This window comes from Stegostoma tigrinum, chromosome 25 (assembly GCF_030684315.1).
Source record: "Stegostoma tigrinum isolate sSteTig4 chromosome 25, sSteTig4.hap1, whole genome shotgun sequence".
Lineage (NCBI taxonomy): Eukaryota > Metazoa > Chordata > Chondrichthyes > Orectolobiformes > Stegostomatidae > Stegostoma > Stegostoma tigrinum.
Window position 1 is genome coordinate 4,747,175 of NC_081378.1, and position 27,325 is coordinate 4,774,499.

A 27,325-nucleotide genomic window follows, 5' to 3' on the forward strand; every position below is an offset into this window, starting at 1 on the left:
ATAACACAATGGGTGCAGCTTATCTCATTATGGAATCTTAACCTGAACTGGTTAGCTCTGCCAGGGATCCATCCTTTATAACACAATGGGTGCAGCTTATCTCATTATGGAATCTTAACCTGAACTGGTTAGCTCTGCCAGGGATCCATCCTTTATAACACAATGGGTGCAGCTTATCTCATTATGGAATCTTAACCTGAACTGGTTAGCTCTGCCAGGGATCCATCCTTTATAACACAATGGGTGCAGCTTATCTCATTATGGAATCTTAACCTGAACTGGTTAGCTCTGCCAGGGATCCATCCTTTATAACACAATGGGTGCAGCTTATCTCATTATGGAATCTTAACCTGAACTGGTTAGCTCTGCCAGGGATCCATCCTTTATAACACAATGGGTGCAGCTTATCTCATTATGGAATCTTAACCTGAACTGGTTAGCTCTGCCAGGGATCCATCCTTTATAACACAATGGGTGCAGCTTATCTCATTATGGAATCTTAACCTGAACTGGTTAGCTCTGCCAGGGATCCATCCTTTATAACACAATGGGTGCAGCTTATCTCATTATGGAATCTTAACCTGAACTGGTTAGCTCTGCCAGGGATCCATCCTTTATAACACAATGGGTGCAGCTTATCTCATTATGGAATCTTAACCTGAACTGGTTAGCTCTGCCAGGGATCCATCCTTTATAACACAATGGGTGCAGCTTATCTCATTATGGAATCTTAACCTGAACTGGTTAGCTCTGCCAGGGATCCATCCTTTATAACACAATGGGTGCAGCTTATCTCATTACTATGTGCAATAATGTACATAAATTAATGCACTAACTACATTATATAATACAGATGACATATCAAATAACCAGTTAATTCACAGGGTCCTAATAGGTCACTAGAAAGCCAGAAGCTAGAATTCTATTGAAGACATAAAGTCCTTTGATTATTCTATTTCTCTCTTCTTCTCTGCTGAAGATTGTTTTTTCTCCCAGTAGGCTTGTTAGCACCAGGAACTTACAGGTGAACCAGCTCTAGGGTTGCAAGCACATCCAAGAAATGATGATTCAGCTGACAGAAACTTGTCAGAGAGAAGGATTCAGTCAATTCTTGTGATTGTTGACAATAACATAGAAAAGTAACTTGTAATTAAGGTTCTTGCAAAGATTTGTAGTTCGGGCTGTGAAGGAAATTGTTGGCTTGCTCAGCAAGCTGGCTGGTTATCTAACAGACGTTTCGTCACCATGCTAGGTAACACCAACAGTCTGGCTGCCCATAAGAGATGTGGTCCTACTCCCCTTGGAATTTATAGGATCCGGACAGTATGAATACCAAAGGGAATAGAACAGCATCGCTTCATCAGAGGCCACACTGATGGTGTTACTTTGCATGGGGATGAAACATTTGTATGATAACCAGCCAGCTCGGGGAGCAATCCAACAAACTCAGTAATTTACAATGACACAGTGCCTGAAACATAGCAAAATAACTCCTTGTTATGTGCTACCACCTTTTCCTTTTGACTCTTCTTACATCTTGCATCACTTTCTAAATAAGGGAAATGTCAGGCATGCTGATCCTTGTAACATTATTCCAGAAAATGAGTCATGTTGAGTGAACCAAGTATTCTTTTAATTGCTGAGATGTTATAGACAGGGAAAAAAGGGCAGGAAAATGATAAAGATGATCAATGATGATAGCCGAGGACGCCAGAGTGAAGGCTCTTCAAGTTCAGGCCGTGAGACCTGGTAACTGGATAACCCTACCGGGAGTTACAGTGATCTGAAATAAAACATATAGTGCTGGAGAAACTCAGCTGTGGCACCTTCTGTGGAGTGAGAAGCACAGTAAATAGTTGATTGAGGCCAAAATATTGAATATTTTCATGAAGGAGTTAATCATAGTTCTCAAGGCTAAAGGGTTCGAAGGGTATGGGGAGAAAGAGGACTGAGTTGGAAATCAGCCATGATCCCATCCAATGGCAGAGCAGACTCAAATGGCTGAATAGCCCACTCCTGTTACTATTTTCTAGTTTTTTTCTGAATGTATAGTTTGGAGGGGAACTTACAAGTGATAATATTCTCAGGTATCTGCTGCCCTTGTCCTTCCAGGCGTGTCCATGCGTTTGGAAGTTATTGTCAAAGGAGTCTTGGTGAATTTCTGCAGTTTGTCTCATAGATAGTACACACTGCTACTACTGAATGTAGGGTGGCGAAGGCAGTAAATGCTGAAGGTGGGCATTGACAGAGTGTATGGGAATACTGGAATCTGTTGGAGGAAAGAAATCTGATCATCCAAGCAGCAGGGTTCCAAGAAAACCATCCGCAGGGCAGTTACCTTGTGGATAGAGAGAGAGAGAGATGAACAATTATATGCAATTAGTGGGCATCAGTCTGACCTCCTACAGCAGGCTGATATTTTCCACATTGCTGCATGCCAAGAAAGCTGAACAAACCCATTGCCCTCAGTAGACAGTAAAGACCTGTGTTCCTCGGCTGAATTTGAAATCAGGTCCTAAAGGGAAAAGTGTGCCCAATTTCTCACATACTTTCTCTTTTGCAAGAAGGGTGCAGGCACAGTTTGCTGCAAATGATCCAAGTGACTGCTGTGAATGCTCCAAATTTGATGAATGATTTGATGAATGATATCAAAATAATTGAAACAATCAGTCTCTGCGCAAAAGCAAAGAGAGCTAGAGAAACTCAGCAGGTCTGGCAGCATTTGTGGAGAAGCAAAGTTAACGTTTTGGTTCAGTGGCCCTTCTTCAGACCCCCATCCTTCCTACAACTAGGTTGTATTTTATGCATTTAGAATTATATAGTATCATGATTTCATTAAGAAAAGGTTCAACACCCCTAATACTGTTCTGGAGGTGATTTCAAAAATGGATCCACATTTTGAAAACTGATGCCAAAATTCTCTTTTGTTTTAGCAGGACTGAGGTGGAGTCAATGTTAATCACTCTGAAAAAGACTCAAATGTGAGGAGTCTGGGAAAATTGACAACACTTGTTATTAATTATCCCAATATTACCCATAATTAGATTCTCAGCACTGGCTATTGTGAAAATATTCAAAGTGTTGAAGGATGAAGATAAACACCTGAAAGAAACATTTATTTTCTTTATGTCCAAGATAACATTTGACATCAGTTTGGTCCCAGTGAGATGTGATTCTGAGTTGGGCTACATTTATGATGTTGCTATTTCACAATTAGACTATTCTAACCAGAAACTCACTGAAGATTGTACCCAAGATTATTGCCAAGTTGCAGAATTATAACAGCTTTGCTTGTTACCAAACATTTTAAAAATTCATTTGGCAGTCATATCTTTAATAACATCTCAGCGCATTATGTATTGGGGGTCTACATCCTGTGTAAATATAATAAATTCATCTTGCTGTCTATGACTGCAGAACTAAAATACATTTAACATTAGCCATTGATTGTCACTATCTGCTGAAAGCCAGTTACGGGAAGGACGCACCTGGAGTGGAATTTAGAATTGGAGCTGAGAAGATTGAGAGATGACCTCACCAGAATATGTAGGATTCTAGAGGGTAAATGTTGAAAGCGTGTATCCTGTCATAGGAGTGTTGTAGGGATTGCGGAGAGTTTTCCCCATAGGTCCAAAGGACATACTCGCTGAATAAGGGGGCTCAGATTTAAGACTGTGATGAGGAGGAATCTCTTCCCTCAGAGGGTTGAGAGTATTTGGAACTCCTTACCCCAGACAGTTGTGGGGATAGTGTCCTTGTACGTATTTAAAGCTGAGATAGATAGATGTTTGATCAGGAGAGGAATTGATTTTGGGAAAGGGCAGGAAAGTGGATGTAAGGAATGTTGGGTCACTATGGTCCCATTAAATGGTCTACTCCTTTTCTTATTTCTAAACAAATAAAAAGCAAAGAACTACTGACGCTGGAAATCACAAACAGAATCAGAAATTGCTGGAAAGACTCAGCAGGTCTGGCAGCAACTGTGGGGGAGAATTCAGAAGAGTATCAACTTATGCTTTCTCTCCACAGATGCTGCCAGGCCTGCTGAGTTTCTCCAGCAATTTCTTGTTTTGTTTTTGTTGCTAGTTCTTGTGATCTTGAGTGTTTCTTGCTTTCGTATCCTCACAGGGACTAAGTTCACGACTTTGGAGATGAAGGTGTTTCGAAGCCAGAATCCCGCCCCATTCAGATTGAAATACTCTGCCCCTTTCTTTAACACATGTGGAATGTCCAAACTGCTTTCAGAACTGGCCCCAGTTCATCATTGTTCCGAGCATCGAGATCTCCAGGAAAATGAAATGGAAACAGGTTGTTTTGCTTTTGTGTCTCGGGACTGTCTTTATCCTGGGAAGTGAGTAAAAATCATCCGAATATCCTGCACTTGGAAATTAATAGTTTTATTGTACATACTGTTTTTCTAACCTTGAGTTTCAGCCCCTGTCAGAGGCTGCAGAGAGAGGGAGAGACAGATATAGAGAAGTACACAAAGATAGAGACAGAGAGACCCATACAGAGTGTGTCCCCCTGCTCTCTGTTGTCCAGAGCACACTGGCTCAGAGGACTGCAATAATGCGGACTGATTGCAAACACGGCCAGAACTTTGTGGACGCTTAACTGGTTCTGGAATTTTACACCGACATATTACTAACATGAAACCTTTGCTTTTTAGAAATGCATTTCAGTAAAGTGTAAGAATTCCGAATCACCGAATTGCTGCTGCGTAGCGGGAGGGTCAGGCCTAAGGGCTGTTTTATTCTCAACGCTCACTTGCTCCGCTTGGTGTTTCAATTAAGACCAGGGGACCTGGTGGATGATTTTACCTTCAGACGGGGGCTGGAGGTCGGGGAGGGGAACTTTTCACTACAGGAGGGGACACTGAATAAAATGTGAAAGTTTCAAATGGAAGTCCCCAGTGTCTGGAAAATCTGACTTGCCACCCTCAGATAGTCTCTCCAACGTTTGTAATTCGTGCCTCTATCCCAAATTAAATGTGTTTCTGTTTTGATTTTCTCCTTTGTAGTTCTCCGGGACAGTGAATGCGCCGCGGTCCCTATGGATAAATCGAACAAACCAGAAGACCAGAAACGTAAGGAGAATTTCAATACAGACTCAGTACAAGCCCGCTTCTGTTCGTCCCAATGAAAAGTCTCTTTATTGATTTGGCAGGAATGAAGAGGCAGGTTTTCGTGTCTGGACAAGACGCTTCTAATTTCTTTAAGCGACGTGCCAAGCGTTCTCCGAAATCCAGGGCCGAAATGATGGGTGAGTCTGCACTGTCAAAAACTGCAGCTATAATCCCCGACACTCACTCTCTCTCCCACTCTCGGTGTGTGTGTGTGTGCGGGCACCGCGGGGGCGGGGGGCGCAGAGAGAAGGGAGGGAGGAAGAGTGACAGAGGAGGGCGAAAAGGAGAGAAAGCGAAGGGAGAACGAGAAACAGAAGTGTGGGGGGGGGGAGAGAGAGAGAGAATGAGAGAGGGAGAGGGGGGGGAGAGAGAGAGAGAATGAGAGAGGGGGGGGAGAGAGGGAGAGGGGGGGGAGAGAGGGAGGGGGGGGAGAGAGGGAGAGGGGGGGGGAGAGAGAGAGAGAATGAGAGAGGGAGAGGAAAAGGGGGAAGAGAGACGGATGAGCGGGTGGGATGGTGGGGAGAGAGGAACCGGTGGAGTGTCCCGGTTAAACGGAGGAAGCTCTCGGTCATTGGGAATGGGGTTGGGCAGGAATTGATGTTTCTTGGCGCCTGTGAACGCTCCTCAGCCCCATCCCGGGGCTCCAACAGGTTTGGAGAGCTCACCAAAATAAAACTATCCAACACCCCGCCGGACAGGGAGTGGGAGATTTGAGAAGTGGGCGTTTGGAGCTTGTGGCGGTACGTAAAGATTGGGAAGAGCTGGGGAGAGGGTTCCAAATGGTCCATGTTTCTCGGAGTTGAAACTCTGCGGTTGGAGGGAGGGGGAGAGAGAGAGAGTACTCTGGGTATATTTCAAACAGGAAAGCTCGAGCCTGTGAGATCTAGACGTGAATCTGCTGTTCTCGGGGTTTAACAGCAGGTCGATATCTAGATCTCACTTTGACAGCACTGCCTTGGGAAGCCTAACCTTTCACTGGGCTCATTCTGGGAGGTACAGGACAGTCTGGAGGTTCCCTCTCTCCCCAGTCCACATTCACTTGATAACAAAATGTGGGGCTGGAAGAACACAGCAGGCCAACCTTCCAGCCCCACACTTTGTCTTGGAATTCTCCAGCATCTGCAGTTCCCGTTATCTCTGATCACCATGGATGGAAAGTTGATGATGGCCTGATAACAAAGTGTGGGGCTGGATGAACACAGCAGGCCAAGCAATGTGCTCCTGAGATGCTGCTTGGCCTGCTGTGTTCATCCAGCTTCACACTTTGTTATAGAACATAGAACATAGAACAGTACAGCACAGAACAGGCCCTTCAGCCCACAATGTTGTGCCGACCATTGATCCTCATGTATGCACCCTCAAATTTCTGTGACCATATGCATGTCCAGCAGTCTCTTAAATGACCCCAATGACCTTGCTTCCACAACTGCTGCTGGCAACGCATTCCATGCTCTCACAACTCTCTGCGTAAAGAACCTGCCTCTGACATCCCCTCTATACTTTCCACCAACCAGCTTAAAACTATGACCCCTCGTGCTAGCCATTTCTGCCCTGGGAAATAGTCTCTGGCTATCAACTCTATCTATGCCTCTCATTATCTTGTATACCTCAATTAGGTCCCCTCTCCTCCTCCTTTTCTCCAATGAAAAGAGACCGAGCTCAGTCAACTTCTCTTCATAAGATAAGCCCTCCAGTCCAGGCAGCATCCTGGTAAACCTCCTCTGAACACTCTCCAAAGCATCCACATCTTTCCTATAATAGGGCGCCCAGAACTGGACGCAGTATTCCAAGTGCGGTCTAACCAAAGTTTTATAGAGCTGCAACAAGATCTCACGACTCTTAAACTCAATCCCCCTGTTAATGAAAGCCAAAACACCATATGCTTTCTTAACAACCCTGTCCACTTGGGTGGCCATTTTAAGGGATCTATGTATCTGCACACCAAGATCCCTCTGTTCCTCCACGCTGCCAAGAATCCTATCCTTAATCCTGTACTCAGCTTTCAAATTCGACCTTCCAAAATGCATCACCTCGCATGTATCCAGGTTGAACTCCATCTGCCACCTCTCAGCCCATCTCTGCATCCTGTCAATGTCCCGCTGCAGCCTACAACAGCCCTCTACACTGTCAACGACACCTCCGACCTTTGTGTTGTCTGCAAACTTGCTGACCCATCCTTCAATTCCCTCGTCCAAGTCATTAATAAAAATTACAAACAGTAGAGGCCCAAGGACAGAGCCCTGTGGAACTCCACTCACCACTGACTTCCAGGCAGAATATTTTCCTTCTACTACCACTCGCTGTCTTCTGTTGGCCAGCCAATTATCTTGGACTGTCCAGCATCTGCAGTTCTCATTATCTCTGACCACCTTCACTTGACCCTGGTCTAACCCAAAACCATTCTTTTAATTAAAATCCTGACCCCTCCCCTCCGCTCATACTCTCCCCGGGGCTCTGATGCAGTGTCCCTGCGGAACGCTTGTTTTGACTGCTTTAAAATTAAAGCATTGTTCATTGGTCGCCAGTTCCGTCAGCCAGGAGTTCTTCCAGCAAATTCTGTCTTAGTTTCTGTTAATCAGGAGATCTGTGAAACTCCCAAATCCGGGAGGGAATCAGTGAAATTACAACACACAGGCAAAGTGGACAGCTTTTGCACTCAAGAACAAAAACAAAGTTGCTCGTAAAGCTCAGCAGGTCTGCCCTGCACTGAGTTCTGAGGAAGGGTCACCGGGCCCGAAATGTTAACTCTGTTTTTATTTCTTTCACAGATGCTGCCAAATCTGCTGAGCTTTTCCAGCAACTTCTATTTTTGTTCCTGAATGTATTTTCTTAACCAGATGAAATCTCAGTAATAACCGGATGTTTCCGAAAGTGAAGTCTCAAAGCCTTAAAAATAATTAAAAACGAGCTTTTTCAATCTGGAGAACAGCCCGAAACATTTTATCAGCAACAGGTCAATTTGCAGGGGTCCGACTTGAGACAAACTCCACAGTGAGCTCTGGACATAAATCCCTCAAAAAGGAGGGGAAGGAATGAGCACATTATTCTGACTGGGTGATTTGGTTGATGCAGGAATGCTGTCCTGGCTGGGACACCCGCAGAATTCCTGTTCTTTAAAATACTGAGATCATTTTACATTGACTACAGCAGGCAGACAGGGTCACAATTTAAACTTGCACACAAAATATATTTCCAACCAGACTGTGTACCTGAATACTGCTAGCCCAGATTAGCTCCATGGTGAAATTTCAATCAAAAGCCTTTGACTGTCAGGTGAATCCAGTACCAAACTCTCAATCAGAGGAAAGGAGATAGAAGGAATTGCAGATGCTGGAGAATCTGAGATAACAAGGTGCAGAGCTGGATGAACACAGCAGACCAAGCAGCATCAGAGGAGCAGGAAGGCTGACGTTTTGGGCCTAAGGGTCTAGGCCTGAAATGTCAGCTTTCCTGCTCCTCTGATGTTGCTTGGCCTGTTGTATTCATCCAGCTATACACCTTGTTATCTCAGAGGAAAGGAAGTCAGATAAACGAGTTTCAGATTTTGTCTGGCTGGCAATGTTTGTGTATAAGAACATATAGAAGTTGTAGCAAAAGTAGTCTATTCTCCCCATCAAATCTACTCCATCATTCAATGAGACCATGGCTGATCAGATCATCCTTTACTTCACTTTGTGGTTTCTTCCCCTATATAATATTTCCATCTGGTTTCAAATGTTGGACCTTTCACATTTAGTGAGTATTATTCCCACTATGCTACAGAAGTGTGGTGTTTCTGAGAGGGAGCATGATTGAACAATCATTTCAACAATTCTTGTTTATGTGGTGATGCGAGATAATATAAATTCAGAAGCCAAACCAACTGGATAAAGGCACCTGCTATTGGTAGAGCTGCAATTGTAAAAGTTAATTCAAATTTCAGAACACAGTCCTTAGGTACCAGGGATGAGAGCACAGTGCTGGTGATGAGGGATCAGGAACTTGACTAATGAGATTTCAGAGACACAAGTTCAAGCTGCAATTGGGGAAATTTAAATTAAATAATAATTTGTACAATATTACACATAACTAATGCTCATGAAAGTACTGGATTGCTGTAAAAAGAATCTGCTCAACTAATGCCATCTAAGGAAGGAAATCTGGTATCATTACCCAGGCTGGCTTTAACAACCTCTCTGAAATGGCCACACAGTTGTAACAATTTGCTCCAGGGTTACTTAATGGCAGAGTACATGTACTTACACCACATGGACTGCAGTGGTTCCAGAAGGCAGCTCACTTGTCACCTTTTTGAGGACACCTTGGAATGGGCGATAAATGCTGGCCAGCAAATCATACCCATAGTATCAAGAATACATTCTTTTAAAAAAAATCTTCTTGGATTTTAGTACTAGCTGCTTGATAATTCTCTGTCAGATTGATATTCAGCTCTAATGAAATCAGTGGAATTGACGCTGCTCATTTTGTGCTACTGTCCTTACTCAGAGTAGTAAGGGCGTGGAATGCCCTGCCTGCAACAGTAGTAGACATGCCAACTTTAAGGGCATTTAAAGGGTCAGAGGATAAACATATGGATGGTAACGGAATAGTGTAGGTTAGGTGGGCTTCAGATTGGTTTCACAGGTTGGCACAACATCAAGGGCTGAAGGTCCTGTACACTGCTGTAGTGTTCTATGTTCTATGATGAAAACCGATTCTTATGACCTGTCCTCACCCCATGTTACTTTAGAGATGTACGTGGCCGTAAACTATTGTGAATTCAGCCAGTCTGCTCGATGTATCACATACTGGTACAACATCTATTGGTTCCTGAAATAAAGGCATTTTATTCGCAACTGATATTTAGGAGAACATCATACTCAAGGAAATTTAAATTGGTTAGGATCCTGACTAGGTAGGCATTTAATTTAATTCTTAATATTTGACTGTGATCAATGATATTGGTTCAGCTTTTTTTTAATGTTACACTGTCTGAATAGATGTAATCTGAAAGCTGATGCATCTGGTACATTTAGGATTTAATAAATGTTTAACCATTAGCATTAATTTTGTTTTTTAACCTTCAAATATTTTGATGTCCTAAACATGAGTAATCTGAAATTACGTGGACAAAATTTGGAAATAATGTATTTTTTGAGGTTTTTAAAATGTGTTTTATGGCAAATTATAAAAAAAAGTTCCAGATGATTTGAAACTGCCAATGTCAGCAAACATCTCAACAGGCTCCGTCAGGTTGTGGTTACTCTCTGACCACTGGAAGCTTTCACCAAGCTTCTGCCAGTCTCTGGGATTCTGCATTCGACTCAGTGCCATGCATGCTGAACCTCTCACCCATTGTCAATCCTAGTGCAGTAGTCTTTTTGTTGCCATCAGCTTCTAAGTACATCTTTAATCTCAAACAGATTGCTATGACAAGTAAGTTTAATATTAGCATGTCAAATGATGTCCCTAACCACATGAGGAGTTCTCTCAAAGATTCTAGCAGTGATTTGATATGGTTTAGAAGGGGTGGATGCTAGGAAGTTGTTTCCGTTAGGCAGGGAGACTAGGACCTGTGGGCACAGCCTTAAAATTAGAGGGGGTAAATTTAGAATGGAAATGAGACGACATTTCGTCAGCCAGAGAGTGGTGGGCTTGTGGAATTCATTGCCGCAGAGTGCAGTGGAGGCCGGGACGTTGGATGCCTTCAAGGCAGAGATCGACAAATTCTTGATCTCAAAAGGAATCAAGGGCTATGGGGAGAGTGCAGGGAAGTGGTGTTAAAATGCCCATCAGCCATGATTTAAATGGCGGAGTGGACTTGATGGGCCGAATGGCCTTACTTCCACTCCTATGTCTTATGGTCTTATTTTTCAGCCTTCAGCTAACATTAACAAGGAGGCTGGGCCTTTCTTTGAGAACCTTCCCACCCTCCATAAGAAATTCCATGAATTACCTTAACCTATTCAATGTTTCTGTTACAACTGTGAGCTTGTTATAGCAATCTAGACGTACATTCTATACTCAGCACAGGGGCTCTGAGGCACTGTTCAAGTCTGCTCCGGGGTCTGTTTCATGGCCATTTGATAAAATTCCTACCAGACACCTGTTAGTCATTCAATATGGCACTGGCAACATTACGTACGCATTTACAACCCATAATGGCAGCTACTTCCAATAATCCATAGGAGGTCTTGAAAAACGTTTATCTCTGGATATAGTTCTACTGTTGATAGCCATTTTATTCCATTTCCACTGGTTATCTCGCTTCTAAAATACATTTTTCTTTAAATCCTACTTAATCTCTAGGGTTTATTTTGAGAACGATTGGACTTGGGCTGAAAGAAAATTTACTTCTATGCTCTGACAGTGCTGTTCTGTGCCTGGTTTGGATGAGGACTTGCAACAGTAGTGTAGGATAACGCATTTCTTCTTAGGGAAAAGGTTCTTGCCTCTAAAGAGTCAACGTCAATTGGATACAATTGCAGATTTTATCAGTCATGATATTTCCCTAATCAGCCTGTTCAGAGATGTTATTACACATCCCTGGAACACATGGGACTTGAACCTGGCCTCCTGGCTCAGAGGTAGGAACACTAGCACTGTTTCGCACAAGGTCTTTCTATCAATATAGGGTTCAAAATCTGATGCATTAAAACTGAATGAGGCGACCCCTACCTTTTAATTGGGTTTGAAAATGATTGCGGTGCTTAAACAAACTTTATTGAAAACCTTTGACGTTGTGTTGTACTGGTATTCACATTTAGTTTTATCCATGTTCTACTTGTTTAGTGTGCATGAATATTTTACTTTTTGTTCCATGAGATGAGTGTGTTACTGGCTTGCCAGCATTTATTGCTCATCCCAGCTGCCTTTGAGAACGTGGTGACGAGCTGCCTTCTTGAAATGACTGTAGTGTATGTGGTGCAGGGAGACCCAGAGTGCTGTTAGGGAAGCAGTTCCAGGATTTTGACTCTGCCACATGGAAGGTACAGTGACATATTTCCTGGTCAGAATGGTGAGTGGCTTGGAGGGCAGCATTCCTATGTATCGGCTGCCCTTGACCTTCTAGGAGGTAGAAATAGTGGATTTGGATAGTACTGTTTTAGGCGGTTTGGTGCATTTTGTCGATGACATACAGATGAATGTTTCAGGAAATATACAGGGTACCAAGCATGCAAGTTGTCTTCTCCTGGATGATGTCAAACTTTTTGAGTTGGAGCTGCACTCATACTGCTAAGTGGGGAAGCTTTCCATCACACTTCTGGCTTGTGCCTTGTTGATGGTGGACAGGCTTTGGGGAGGGTGAAGGTGAGTTACTGTCTGCAGGAGTCCTAGCCTCTGACCTGCTCTTATAGCCACAGTAATCATGTAGCTCATCCATTTCAGTTTCTCATCATTTGTAGCCCTAGGATGTTGATGGTGGAAGATTCACTGATGATAATGCAGCTGAATGTCAATTAAGGGAAGGAAATTGAGTTGTTTTAATTTGGCAATGCTAATTGCCTGGCACTTAATGGAAAGATCCTTGGCAGTGTGGAGGAGCAGAGGGATCTTGGGGCTCATTTTCACAGTTCCCTGAAAGCTACCACCCAGGTGGATAGAGTTGTTAAGAAGGCGTATGGTGTGTTAACTTTCATTAATAAAGGAATTGAGTTCAAGAGCTGTGAAGTTATGCTCCAGTTATACAAAAGACTGGTTTGGCCACAGCTGGAGTATTAGCATCCAGTTCTGGTCACCTCATTCCAGGAAAGATTTGGAAGCTTTGGAAAAGGTGCAGAGGAGACTTACCTGCTGGAGTGGAGGGAAGGTCGAATGAGGAAAGGTTGAGAGAGCTAGGGCTTTTCTCTTTAGAATGACGAAGGGTGAGAGCTGACTTGATAAAGGTGTACAAAATGATCAGAGATATAGAGTGGACAGCCAGAGACTTTTTCCTAGGGTGGAGGTAACTATTATGAGGGGGCATAGTTTTAAAGTGAATGGAGGTAGATATAGGGGAGATGTCAGAGATACTTTTTTTACTCAGAGTGGGGGGTGGAATGCATTGCCAGAGAAGGTAGTGGAGTTGGCCTCATTAGGAGCATTTAAGTGGCTATTAGATAGGCATATGGATGATAGAATAAGGTAGGGGTGGAGGTCAGGCAGACCTTAGGATTAGGGTAAAAGTTCAGCACAGCATTGTGGGCCGAGGGGCCTGTACTGTTCTATGTTGTGTGGCAAGAATGTTACATTGCCACTTCTCAGCCAGAGCCTGAACGTTATCTCGACCTTGCTGTACATGGACATGAATTGCTTCAGTATCTGAAGAATTGTAGAGTATTGAACAATCAACAACAAAAATCCCCATCATTAACTGTGTGATGCAGGGAACATTATTGACAAAGCAGCAACAATGGTTGGGCCTGGAGCACCACCCTGCAGTGATGTCCTGAATGTGAAATGAGTGATCTCCAACATCCACAACCATCTACAGAAAATAGAGAAACTTAGTAGGTCTGGCAGCACCTATGAAGAGAAGTCAGAATTAATACTGAGTATAGTGACCTTTCTTCATAGTTTTTGAGTTTCTCCAGCAATTTGTTTTTGTTTCAGATCTCCAGCATCCACAGTTCTGTTTTATTTTAACAACCATCTTCCTTCGTGCCACGTCTGATTTCAACCAGTAGGGTTTTCCCAATTCCTACTGACTCCAGTTTCACTAGGACTCCTTGATGTCACACTTAGCAGAATGCTGCCTTGATGTCAAGGGCAGTCACTCTCACCCCACCTCTGGAGTTCAGCACTTTCAAGCACGTTTGAACCAAGGCTGTAATAAAGTCAGGAGCTAAATGTTTTAGCAGAACTCAAGCTGAGCTTTAATGAGCTAGTTAGTGCTTATTAAGGCTGTTTGATTACACTGTCAATGACACCTTCTGTCACTTTGCAGATGATCAATAGAAGACTGATGGTACCATCATTCTGCTTTGTGTGGACAGGATATACCTGGACAATTTTCCACATTACTGGGTGGATGCCAGTGTTGTGCCCAGCTGTTTCAGTATAGCTAGGGCCATATCTGGGTCTTTGCAGTGTCACTGACTTTAATCATTACTTGATATTATGTGAAGTGAATTGAATTTGTTGAAGATTTGCCTCTGTGATGCTGGGGACCTCAGGAAGAGGCCAAGATGGATCATCCACTTGGCATTTCTGCATAAAGACAGCTACAAATGCATCAACATTGCCTTTTACATTGGTGTGTTGGGCATCCCCATTGTTGAGGATGGAGTATCTTTCTGGAGCCGCCTCCTCCTGTAGTTGCTTAATTATCTACTAGCATTCATGACTGCAAAGCATAGACCTGATCTGCTGGTTCCAGGATTGCTTAGCCTGACTATTGTATGTTGCTTTCATCTGTTTAGCATTTTAAAAATATGCTCATTCATAGAATATGGCATCATTAGCTAGGCCAGCATCTAATGCCCATCTATTACTGTCCAGAGAGCATTTAAGTAGGCAGTTGTAGCTTCAAAACTTTGACACTTGTCTGAACTATGCCGGACATGCCCTCCTGGGCTCTTCATTCACCAGGGCTCATCTCCAAGCTCGATGTTAATGCTGATAGGCCATGAAGTTACAGATTGTAGTTGAATACAATTCTGCTGTTGTTAATGGCTCACAGTGCCTCAGGGATGCTTAGTTTTGAGCTGATATGTATTTTCAGGACTGGCTTTGTTTTTAAGCCAATTTGGCCGTTTGACAGAGCAGTTAAGGAGCAATCTGATTGCTGAGAGACTGTAGTCAAATGGACTCCAGGCAGTAAAGACAAATGTCTTCCTTGCATAAAGCACATCATGTGTAATTTTAAAGCAATCCAATAGTTTCATGGTCAGAAACTATTTATACTTTATTTAAAATCTAGATTAAGTAAATAAATTCCACCAGATGCACTGATGGGAGCTCTATTTTAATTCAGTCCCATAAGACCCCATAGACTTCTAGTCCAGTAGCATCAGCACTACATCATCGCTCCCCTCCCTCATGTTTTATGCACTTTTCCATAATTTGCCACACTTTATACTAATTTTCTAAGCATTTTTGTCCGAGGTGTCTCATCATAAAATGAAGATAGTGTTACTTAATCTAGAACTCATCGACATAAAAAACCCAGCTTTAAATAAATTTTACCATGCTTAATGAACAACTTAAATTTATTTCAGCAGAATAATCTCTTTATCTTGTTTTAAGAGAAATGTCTGGATAATCATTGCCACAACTTAGTGTGTGTTGGTAAAGACATGGAAGTCAGTATATGTTTAAAAACTATTTTCCCTGCAGCTGAGTACAGCCAAAGGCTTGCAGCTGATGAACGAAGAAAGGAATATCATGAAGAGCAGTACAATGAATGGGAGAATTATGTAGAAGAGGAGCAAGATGGTAAGATTCAGAGAAAATCCAAATGATGAGTAAAATTGAAATGTATTTAAAGTGAAGTATGGGATGGTTTATACAGTTAACTAGAAAAATGTCAAATTCTCAAATCACAGAAATGTAAGAAGGAGGCCATTTGGCCCAATGTACCTGTACTGCTTCTATTCCATAGTGCCAATCACCTGCCCTTTCCCCGTATCCCTGCTCATAATTTTTATCCACACAATCATCCAATGCCCTCTTGAATGCCTCATCTCTTCTCCATTTTCTTAAAAAAAAGTTTCTTTAGGTTAAAATGTTTTTGAGTTCAGATTTTTGACAGTCAGTGTGTGACATTGATTGGGTGGCACAGTGGTTAGCACAGCTGCCTCACAGTGCCAAGGGCCCAGGTTTGATTCCACCCTCAGGTGACTGTCTGGGTGGAGTTTGCACATTGTCCCCATGTCTGTGTGTTTCTCCGCCGGGGGCTTCTGTTTCCTCTCTCAGTCCAAAGATGTAGAAGCAAGGTGGATTGACTATGCTAAATTGCCCAGTGTGGGTTACAGGGGGATGGGTCTGAGGGTTGATGTGGACTTGCTAGGTTGAAGGTCTTGTTTCCACACTGTGGATTCTAAGGATCTGCACTGAATTTTTATTAGATTATCCTTTCTTACCTGCATGGCAGGACGTCAGTTCTGAAAAGGTGACTGGCAACTCAGCATAAAATTTATGCTGAACTGCTCCAGCAGCCTATTGCCCAACTGTGTTATTCTGCAGAAAGTAATTTTTGCTGAATTAGCAAAGTCTTTGAACATACAGTTGTCAAATTTACATGGCCAACTGCAGAAAAAATTATGAAACAAAATGCCTTTCTGAAGGGAATAATTAATAATTGAGAGTTAACTCAAGCTATCATGATACATTCTTCAGAAACTATTAAGTGCTTCGGAGACAATGGTCAGAAACAAGTTATCATTTTGGAACATGGGGGTGCTTAAGATGGCAGAAAATAGGCAATCTTGGTAAAAGGACAGGCACGATTTAACCAGTATCAACCATAGTATCTCATTAATAGAGAAACACTGAAAGTTTGTATTTGCAACCAGGAAATGTTATTGTTTCACACCACAGATTAACAGGTCAAAAGTCTTCTCCACTAGGTGCAAAGATCCTACGTGAAGTTTGTTTGAGATTATTATGTCCACAGTAGATAAAGTGGAATGAGTAGATATAGTGGATTTCCCAAAGCCATTTGATAAGGTACTACATAAGAGATTTGTGCAGAAGAACTTGTGACATTAGGGTAAAATACTGCTGTAGACAGACACTGGCTCACTAAGAGGTAATTTTCACCTTGGCAAACTGTAACCAGTTAAGGAACCACATGAATCACTGCCTCACTTACTTACACTTTAAACTAATAACTTGATGAAATTGCTGATGATACAATAATAGGTTCTCTTTAAATGCCCCTTGAGGTGTGGGCATATTAGCTTTCGGTTGACTGTCCTTAATGTTTGAAGTGTGTGTAGAAAAAAATTAGAGGGGACTCTAGGAAGGATGGAAGATGAGAATATAAAGTCTGCAAAGGCTTACAGATGGGCCAAAATGGAATAAAATGTGGAGAAATGTGAGGCTGTCTATTTTAACAGGAAGAATAGAAAAGCAAAACAGTATTTAAATAGAGAAAGACGACAGCATGCTGCTGTAGAGTGATCTCGGTGTTCTTGTATGTGAAGTTATATATAGCAAGCAGTTAGGGAGGCATGTAAAATGTTGACCTTTATTGCAAGGTTGTGGAATGTAAACGTAGAGAAGTCATGCCATATCTGTGTAGGGAATTGGTAAGGCTAATTGATAAGTCCTATGTACAGTTTTGGCGTTTTTACTTTTGGGAAGATATTCTTACAATGAAAGCTCAGAAGAAGTTCATTAAGATTTCCAGGATGAAAGGGTTTGTTTCATAAGCAAAGGCTGAATGGATTGGGCCCATTTTCATTTGAGTTTAGAAGAATTAGATGAATTTTTTTCCAACACACTGGCAGAGTAAATGCTAAGAGAATGTCACTGATAATGTCATGAGGTGGAGGCAGACAGTCCAGTGCTGGATCATAGGTTCAATTGTGCTATTGTGAAATAAGATTTTCAGGACTGATAATATTTGTAGCTGTCAAGATTGAAGTAATATTTTACTGAATTCAACCAGTTTATCAGGAATACAGAACATAGTACCTTTTACAAATACTTATCCTATATACCTGAGTAATGGTTGAGTAATGGACAACTTGATCTTTGACATGGTCCAAAATTTCCAAACTCTTATTATTACTCACTTGCTCCCGAAGGCAAACTGAACCTGGTGCAAGCTGAACTGATAGAAGTATAGAGAAGAACAGTGTTGAAGGCGGCAATTCAGCTCCTGGAAACTGCAGATGTACTGTCAGCTCCAGTGGCACTATGTTTGGTGGTGGTGCTGGTGGGGACAGACTCTGACCTTGAAACACTGATTGTAAGGTGACAGAAAGACAGGATTTCAATCCCTCCAAAATATCATGCATGTAAAGGTCAACCTCTTGCATTTCGCTGTGGCAACAATGTTTATCTAATTAAATATATATTTAAGCTTTCTTTGAACTTATTGTATCAGAATGAAGAGCTTATGAAGAATTATGGCTTGAATCATGAAGGGGTTCCTATGAGTATATATAATATCTATTTCAGACCACGAAGTGGTCTTCAAACTCAACTGCTATTTTATGTGATACTTAACATTGAACCAACTCTAGTTCCATGCGTGGCAGTTAGGAACAGTGTTTTAAAAGCACATAACTTCAAACCATTGCTGAAAACAGCAGGTACATTCGCTAAAACTGCAGCCATCCATTATCAAAATAAAAACAAACCTTTTACTGACCTATGATCCATGCCATCCTCATTTGGATGCTTTATAATTTACTTCAACACTGGTTTGCAACGCGGTGATATTTCTCAATTTGTTCATGAGTACAGTATTGCCAATGTACACACAGGGATATGAGGGATGCATATTCATTTTCTGAAAGTTAAACTATTTCATTGGTAAATATTGCTTCAGTCCAAATGATTGTATCACGTACATAATTATGCTGCCAGTCTCTTTTACTTGCCAACAATATTGGCTGTATAACCCACAAAATGCGGTCTCTGCAAGAGCAAATCTGGAACACTGATGGTAATCAAAATAGTCCTTTACTGTAGCTAACAGACAATTTCAACCTAATCCTTTTCTTCTAATTATTCCATAGAACAATATGAACGGTCTCGTGAAAAGATCGAGTCGTGGCGTCTGTGGCACTTTGATGGTCTCTACCCTCCATACCAATACAACCGCCACATTTATTAAAAGAATCCAGTGAGCCTCAGATTTATGAGTTAGAACTGAGACTGCACACTAAAAGGCAACATCATGTACAGATTGGTTAGATATAACAGGTTTGGTGTTCTACAGTTTTCTTCAAAGTGGCAATGGAAGAATGCTGAATAAATCTGCGCTTTTGATTTATTGCGTGCAGCTTCTATAGGGCATAGCTTTGATAAATACTGTATGGCTTTCTTTCAATGTTCTAACAAGTTCATAAATTTGAAGCATTATCTGATTCAAAAGATTTTTAACATTTTGTTGCAAAGAGGAGTATTAAAGTTGAATGTACCAGCCTCTCATAGGTAACAGATATGTGCAGAATATCAGACTGCAAAAGCTTCAGGCTATTAAAATCTTTACCCATAGTTTAGGGTCTATTTAATCTAAGATTCCCAGTATTGAAGGATAGCTTTTCTCAGCTACTTCTATTTATCAAACACCTCTATTGTAGTAGAAAGTACCATGGTGCTTCACAGGGATGTATAGAACAAAATTAGACACCAAGAAAATTATTATGGGAGATGTCCAAATACTTAATTGAAGAGGTAAGTTATAAGAAAAATCTTGAAGAAAGAGCTAGAAGGGCAGAGAGGTTTAGGAAAAGAAACTTGAACCATAAGGCCCAGGCAGCTGAATGCACAGCCACCTTCAATTCAAATATTTGTGCTGTATAGTTTCCTTTTCACTATATAACTTTTAATTATGCACTTAAGCTGTAATACAACTGCATGCAGAATATTAAAAAATGAACAGAATAAATATTTTTAATCCCAATATTTTTGTAGGTACTGAGTTTGTTAAAGATTTAGTAGTGACTTACTAAACCACTGGTATCAAGTTCCATAACTGGTGATTGATGTTGACACTAATCAATACAAAAATACTGCACTTCTGTAAAACAAACTGAGTTGGCTGGTCTGTCTTGTTAATCCGAAAAATTCAAATATTGTAGTCAGCTCCACGCATCTTGACCACCAACAAATTCTAATGTTACCAAGTCTCACGTTTGGCACACTTAGATTCCAATTAGGAGTTTTTATTGCTGAGGAATATCTTTTGAAATACCATTTAACAAAAACCCAGCAGATTTACACGACTGCAGTCACCTCTGTGCATTGAAATTTTTTTGCTGAATGTACATCTGGCTCTACCATTGAAGCAGTTAATTTCCAAAAAGTGGTGGGATTTTTATTAACTGTATCAAACACCATGGTAACCGTTTTAAACTGCAGTACTCACCCTATTGTTACATGCCAATAAAGCTAATTGTATTTGTAACCAAAATTCCAACAACAAAATGAGTTTCAAATAAACTGCAAAGCAACACCAGTGCATAATTACTCCTAACAGCTGGTTAAAGACCAATATTCTGATGTGTACTGACTGACTGAATTTCAATGAAACTATCAGATTTATAGGAAATTGGAACTGTAGGAGGCCAGTTAGCAGTTAGAGCTTGTGGCTCATTCAGTCAGATAATGCTTGATTTTAAATCTAACTCCTCACACTGAGTACCTATTAGGATTTTCTTTCAGGCACAGCTGACTTTTACTTTTGCAGTTACACCTGCTCTGAACCAGTGTTTTGTTTATCTTTGCCTTATGTTTTAAGACAGTTTGCTGTTTAACCCCTCCCACTCTTGAACATATCCCTGACCTTTCATGTTGCTCTGCCTGACCTTTACACCTTTTTTCAAAAGCACTAAAGCCATTGCATGTTCACCTTGTCAGTTTCAATGAAGAGTTATATAGGAACTGAAATGTTACCTGTTTCTGTCTCTCAGACCTGAGTTTTGTCAACACTTTCTGCTTTTATTTCTGAATCCATGGCATTTTGCTTTATCCTTATACGTTCCTTTGCCTCATAGCCTATGAAATGGGGTTATTTAAGCTTGGATGGTGGTTGTGATGTAGAATGATGCCAACAGCGTGGATTCAATTCCCATTCTCCTTCTCAACTTCTCTTGCTGGATGTGTGGTGAGCCCTCACTTTAAACTACCACCAGTCATCTTTTTCTAATGAGAGCAGGACTGTGTTGACTTTACCACACCCATTCAAGAACATGGGTTATCCAGATTAGGTTCATGTTTCAGTGAGGGAATACAATGCTGTTAGTGATAACAGTGTGTGGCTGCAGGAACACAGCAGGCCAGGCAGCATCAGAGGAGCAGGAAAGTTGATGGTGTCACTCTGCATCGTAAACCAGCCATTCAGGCAAATGAGTTAACTGACCCCTCAATGTTTATCAGTAACAATTATTGGATATGATGGCCATGTCATTAACCAGTACTTAAAAATCTAATGTATTAATGACTAGGTTTGAAACTGTGTCCAGTTTATCAGATTTATATACTTCTCTGTCCCTCTCAAACCCTCAAGCAAGGCAGCAAACACAACAATAGCAGTTCCAATCTTATTCTAAATAGTTCTGCTGAGTGAGCATAGGAGCAAATCTACAAAGGTAAGAATGAAAATACCAAATAACACACATGTAGTTTCATAAATCAAGTAGCAATGTTAAAAGATTCAAGCTACATATCCAGGGGACTCCAGATTGTTTGGTCAAGATAAACTATCAAATTAAGAAAAGGACAGGTACGACATTCTTAAAACTTTTTCCCTCATTCAGTTGGATTAAGGCTGAGCGGTACTTTAACATCAATGAGGTTTCTTGTCCATGATGTCTACCTAACAAAAATATATCAAACAGTTCTGAAATTTTTCACCCCTGCCTCAATAGCTCTTCTTGGGGTATGTTCTAGTTTTGCATTCTTTGCTTCAAGACATTGTCATTAAACAACCTTTCTCTTATGTTAACGTTATACCCACCTGGATCTGAACTCCCTCACTGCAAACAAATAGATTTTATCTCACCTATCCAATCTTATAATCATCCTAAATACCTGGATGCTTAAACAGTCTTAGTGTTGGGAAAAAGAATTCCTTTCACCATGTGAACTTTATGGTTGTGGATATACATCTGGTCTAACTTCCCACTGAAAACATCTGTTTCAAATAAAACGCCTGAAATGAGTTTAGAAACAAAGCCAGATGTTTAGCCAGATGTTTTACCAGATCTGACTGACTTTAGATAAAAGCTACTGACCAATACAAGTAAATAGATGATGTATTTTAAAACTGCCAATAAAATGGCTCATGTTTATTTACTGCGTTACTAGACCGGGCTTGAAGCAATGCATACTTTTGCAGATAATATTTTAATCCTTTTCCAGACAGCTTATGAATATGTGGGTATTTTTCAAAAACAGAAAACAAGTTGAGTTTATCCAAGGGATACTGCACCAGAAGATGCTACATAACTTGATATATCCGGATTCACTTATTAGTTATATTCTGGCCAAACCAAATATTTTGTCGAACATTAAAAACACTTTCTGAAAGCACCAAACAACACAAAACTGAGGGACAGGGCTACTTAAACACAATCTGTTTTTAAAAACAACTTCAGGAATGCAATATTTTCCATTTCTGTACTCAGCACCTGAATCAGCTGTTCCAACCAGATAGAAGATAGCTTCCATCTACCCCATTTACAATGCACCTCTTCTCTAACTCCACAAGGACACCTTCACTGGTCGAGTACAATTTTTTCCTTCAAAAATTACAAAAAACATTTCGTGGTCTAGGACTGATAAGTGTTTTAAAATGAGAGGATGACTAACAATTTCCATTTTATTTGGTGATACGACTGGTTGTGCTGTTGCCATTGACTGCCCCTCAAGACACACCCTTTAGCTACTTTAACTGTTCCACCATCCCCAACCTGCCTCAAATCATCAATTGCTCTTTAATGTCCTGCCCCATCATACATAGATCTTTCCTTCCCCTAACTCCGTACTTGCTCAAGAACTGGCCCACCCCCTGATCTTTTTCATTCCCAATGAAAGGTCTTTGCTTTACAGTGAGCTGGCATGGGCTCAATGGATCGAGCCGCCTCCTTCTGAACTGGACTGACTCAATGATCTGAATTGATTCAGTTTCTCTCTCAACAGATGCTGAACATTTCCAGCATTTTCTCATTCAGTTACAAATTTACACAGTGATCTTTAGAAACTGAATTGAAACAGTTTGAACTTGTTTCATGAGGGACCTTCAGTCAGCAGAGAAGAAAATGTCTTTCTTAAAAAGTTTTCTTTAGACGATTTCAACTGAAGAACATTCCTGTTGAGTCTACCAAGCAAAACATTAAGCACACTTTTTTAAAAACTGCATGAACAGAAGTATTTTAATGGATTGTCTGGACTTAATAATTTATATAAACAATGGAATGCAGATTATTACATACCTGGTCCAACCATCGCATTCCCACTCTGTAACTTCCAAATGACAATCAAATGTTTTGGCAAATCTTAATGTAAGAATAATATGACTGTCGCTTGTTTTAAATGGAAGGTACAGAGATCCTTTAAAATAAAAATCGGTTTAGAACTTTATTTGAACTTTTAAAGGGCTGGATGGTTATTCTAACAGCTATAACCTGACATGGCTGAATTCATCCAAATCTGTCCCAAAGGTACTCAGTCAGGTCACCATAGACTTACCAGACCATAAGGCTGCTCTCTCTCATGAGATAGAGAAATGATGAGCGGTGATTTAACCTGAGGCCACCACACCTCAGGTGAGGGGAGTGGTTGAGAAGGAGAGTCCTTCATGGTAACCTCAGTCAGTGTGGGAACTGAACCCGTGCTAACAGTGTCACACTGCTTCGCAAACCAAGTGTCCAGCCAACTGAGCTAAACTGACTGCAAAGGTACCAGGTACTTTGTGAAGAACAGTTTAGACATCCAGCATCAAGTCTGAAAAAAAGAACATGAGCTAATTGCTTGACTCAGGAATTGTTCTGTGCTTATGTTGCATGTAATACAACAGTGCCACCTATATGAAGACCACAAAGCCAGTGAAGAAATTGAAAAAAAAATTTCACATGTATCACACAAGAATTGAAAACAACGGGAAAAGAATAACAGAACGTTTCTTGTCTCTAGAATGGCAATGGTTAAGGGATGACCTGACAGAAGTATTTAAAATGATCAAAGGGCTTAATACGGTGGATCTAGAGAAAATTGGCTGTATTTTACCAAAAGTCAATTAAGTGCCCCTTTTGCGGAGTTTCATGGTGGATTTGTCACCAGGAATTCTCATGAGTTCACTCTTACGATTTTATGTTGCTCACCTCATTATGCCGTGTGGTGTCACATCCATGATCTCTTACGCTCACCAGAGTATATAGGAAGTAATTGCCACTGGCAGAACATTGCAGGATTCCTACCCTGGCATCACATTTAATGTCCTTCTCTGCACTAGGTCAATTACTGCCACCCAGGAACAGCCTTTCACAGTGCACATGGTGGGGGGGGGAAATGAAAACAAAAACGCTCAGAGTGCACATGGATGGCATGGATGATACTACATTGGAAATAGAAGGTCACATTCATAAATATATTGCTTCATTATGTTATCACCTGTCTGACTGACTGTCATTGATGCTGCAGCTACAAGAGTGAAGGTGCACAGGAAACTCATCCTTATCTGCCCCACAAGGATGGATGAAAAGGTTTGGGAATTAGTTAATGTAAAACGTCAAGACTCATTTTGGCCACTTGGACCAAATAATCCTATGAATCCTCCAGACTTTGAGAGAAATAATGGGAACTGCAGATGCTGGAAAATCCAATATAACAAAGTGTGGAGGTGGATGACCACAGCAGGCGAAGCAGCATCTTAGGAGCACAAAAGCTGACATTTCGGGCCTAGACCCTTCATCAGAAAAGGGTCTAGGACCGAAACGTCAGCTTTTGTGTTCCTAAGATGCTGCTTGGCCTGCTGTGTCCATCCAGCTCCACACTTTGTTACCTCCAGACTTTGACTTCTTTTTTGGTCTGTGCCGGGAAGTCGATTGAGAAAGCAGCATACATAGAGCTCTTAAGTGCTGAGCAGTGTTCCTAAGAAAAAAAAATTAATTTATCATTCTGAATGTTTATCATTAATCCCAGACTGGAGCATTAGGATACAGTTGCTGTAAAAAAATAAGCTTTTGAAATTGTTTAAAAAAATTCAAACCGTGTCAGGGATAGTATAGCGCTGGAAGTCAAGAGCATAGTAACAATAATGAGTTGTGAGGACCCGAAACGTTAACTGTTTTCTCCTTCACAGATGCTGCCAGACCTGCTGAGCTTTTCCAGCAACTTTGCTATTGTCCATAGTAATAATTTCCTTTTAATAAAAGAGTTACCTACAGTTCCAGCAGACAGATTTAAATTTTAATTACGTCAAGCCTATCAACATATTAAAAAAAAGTCTCTCTCTGAAAAACTGCTGATCTGGGTCTTACTATAAGTAAAGCACTAATCGTTCTTAGGATTACAACAATGTTTGTAAGGTCTACCAAGGTATACAAATCCGATAAAAAGCTATTGCTTTGTTAAATCCACAGAAAGTGCTTGGATTATTTTTATTTTGTGTTTATAAACATTTGAACTTGTATCATGAATGAACAGTGTGTTTTTTTTCTCAATTTATTTTCATTCCTGTGATTAGTGGACTTTCGTTTTGTTTCATGTAAAAACAAAGTCCACAGCCTGTGCTTGTGTTTAAGATCACTTTTGTAACAAAAATAAAAAAATGATATTATTATGACGTAGCCAGCCAGGATCCATCACAGAACTGACTTTTCCGGTACTAACACCAACCGGGTGTCATTAAATAACAAACGGGACCAATAGATCACAACAAGTGCCGCCCCTAGCTAATATTTATCCCAAAGTCATGACTGCTACAACAAAGCCCTAATCTGATCATCACTTTGCTGCTTGAAAGCTTGCTGTGCACAGCTTTGATGCAGTGTAGTCTACGCTATAACATAGAACATAACAGCGCAGTACAGGCCCTTCGGCCCTGGATGTTGCATCAACTTGTGAAACCAATCTGAAGCCCATCTAACCAGTAACAGTGACCAAACTTCTGTAAGTACTTCACTGACTGTAAAGCACTTTGGAACATCATGAAAATGAAGATGCAATACAAATGCCAGTATTTTCTTTACTGTCAAATGTAGGGGGCAGTAGAAGCCAATCCTCCACCCTTGGTCTATTTTTTGATGATCACTGTGTATGGAAACTCGAAAGGGGCACACATGTTGTTTCTACTACTGTTCTGTAGACTACTCATACCAGATGTGTCCCTTGTTTGAGGAGTTAAATTCATTAAACAACCTTGTTCCACTTGTCACAGCAACTGGATCGTCTCTTTTCAAAATCTAATTTCAGAAATTTTTAAACACCGCATGGCCATTTCAGTTATAAATTATTGAATTATATTCTGAAAATTAGTAACATGGTTCAAACCTCAACAGGCCTACCTAAAAGCAATGGTCCTCTCCTGGTTTCCCTGGAAGGCAATTGGCACATTTCTAACACATGGCCACTCCTGGCACTACACAGCTGAGATTCTAACTCCTACCACAGTGATTCTTAATCAGTCATCTGCCCAATGTGAACAGCTGTGACCAGGTTCTATGCCAAAGGTTTTATCGTTATTTTATCTGATGACGTATTTTGCTCCAGCGTAGGTTGACATCTTATGGTAATTTAACTTTTCGTTTGAAACAAAATACATCATCTGTCACCAATTTGGAACAAGTATCTTTCCACTGTGTAACATATGGAGGGTAATTACGAGCAATTAACTCTAGCTAAAACGTTTATGAAAACTTCAGATCTTTGATATTGTAGGGCTAGTCTACCTTGACTGCATTAATAAGATACAGGCAGTCCCCAGGCTGCGAATGGGTTCCATTCTGCAGTCTGTTCACAAGTTGATTTGTATGTAAATTGGAACATAATACAGGACAGCTTCAAGGAGATGTTTGAAAATACAGGACCATTTGTATGTCAGGTCTTTGAAATCACACCCAGTATATCTATGAAAAGCATAAATTGCATCATGCAGATCAGATGATCCTATAGGGACTGAGTAATAATCTAAGGTGCAGTTATACTGAAAGAATTTTGCAGAATTCCCAATAGTTGGTTTTTGTGGAGCTTTGGCTAAGATCTGGAAGATGAGTAATATGAGGCTATGAGACATGTCATATAAAAGGAAGAAACCAACTTCTGCTGAAAAATAATTTGGGAGCATTCAGGATACTGCCTTCCAATGAATCGGTGCTTATCAACTGTCAGGAAGGGGAAATGGAAGAATGTCACAAAGTTGTTCTAAAACAAATTGTGGGGCAATACAAGCTGCACTTCACACTTCTGGAGGCATTTCTCCCACTAACAAATCTGAACAGGATACTAAATTAAATTAGAAAAATTACTGTAAATGCAGCTTCTGGAAGAAAATGAGCCAATGTTAACAGTTTGTGCAAATTTGGTGAACTGCAGGAGATACTTTTTAAAACAGCCCACTAA

General features: G+C 40.9%; 1 protein-coding gene across 1 annotated transcript; it reads left to right on the top strand.

The window, feature by feature from the left end:
* Positions 1-4,199: 4,199 nt before the first annotated feature.
* ucmaa (upper zone of growth plate and cartilage matrix associated a) lies at positions 4,200-20,240 on the top strand. Its single transcript, XM_048554569.2, has 5 exons — positions 4,200-4,351; positions 5,021-5,086; positions 5,167-5,262; positions 15,422-15,520; positions 18,778-20,240. The coding sequence occupies exons 1-5, from the start codon at positions 4,294-4,296 to the stop codon at positions 18,873-18,875; spliced, it is 417 nt and encodes a 138-aa protein (XP_048410526.1). The 5' UTR covers positions 4,200-4,293; the 3' UTR covers positions 18,876-20,240.
* The last annotated feature ends 7,085 nt before the right edge of the window (positions 20,241-27,325 follow it).

What these genes read in the sequence shown, in the direction of transcription:
- ucmaa (XM_048554569.2), top strand. Translation starts at nt 4,294, where the DNA reads ATGAAATGGAAACAGGTTGTTTTGCTTTTGTGTCTCGGGACTGTCTTT. An exon ending in GACTGTCTTTATCCTGGGAA is followed by an intron (nt 4,352 to 5,020) that starts GTGAGTAAAAAT and finishes TCTCCTTTGTAG; the next exon opens with TTCTCCGGGACAGTGAATGC. An exon ending in ATCCAGGGCCGAAATGATGG is followed by an intron (nt 5,263 to 15,421) that starts GTGAGTCTGCAC and finishes TTTTCCCTGCAG; the next exon opens with CTGAGTACAGCCAAAGGCTT.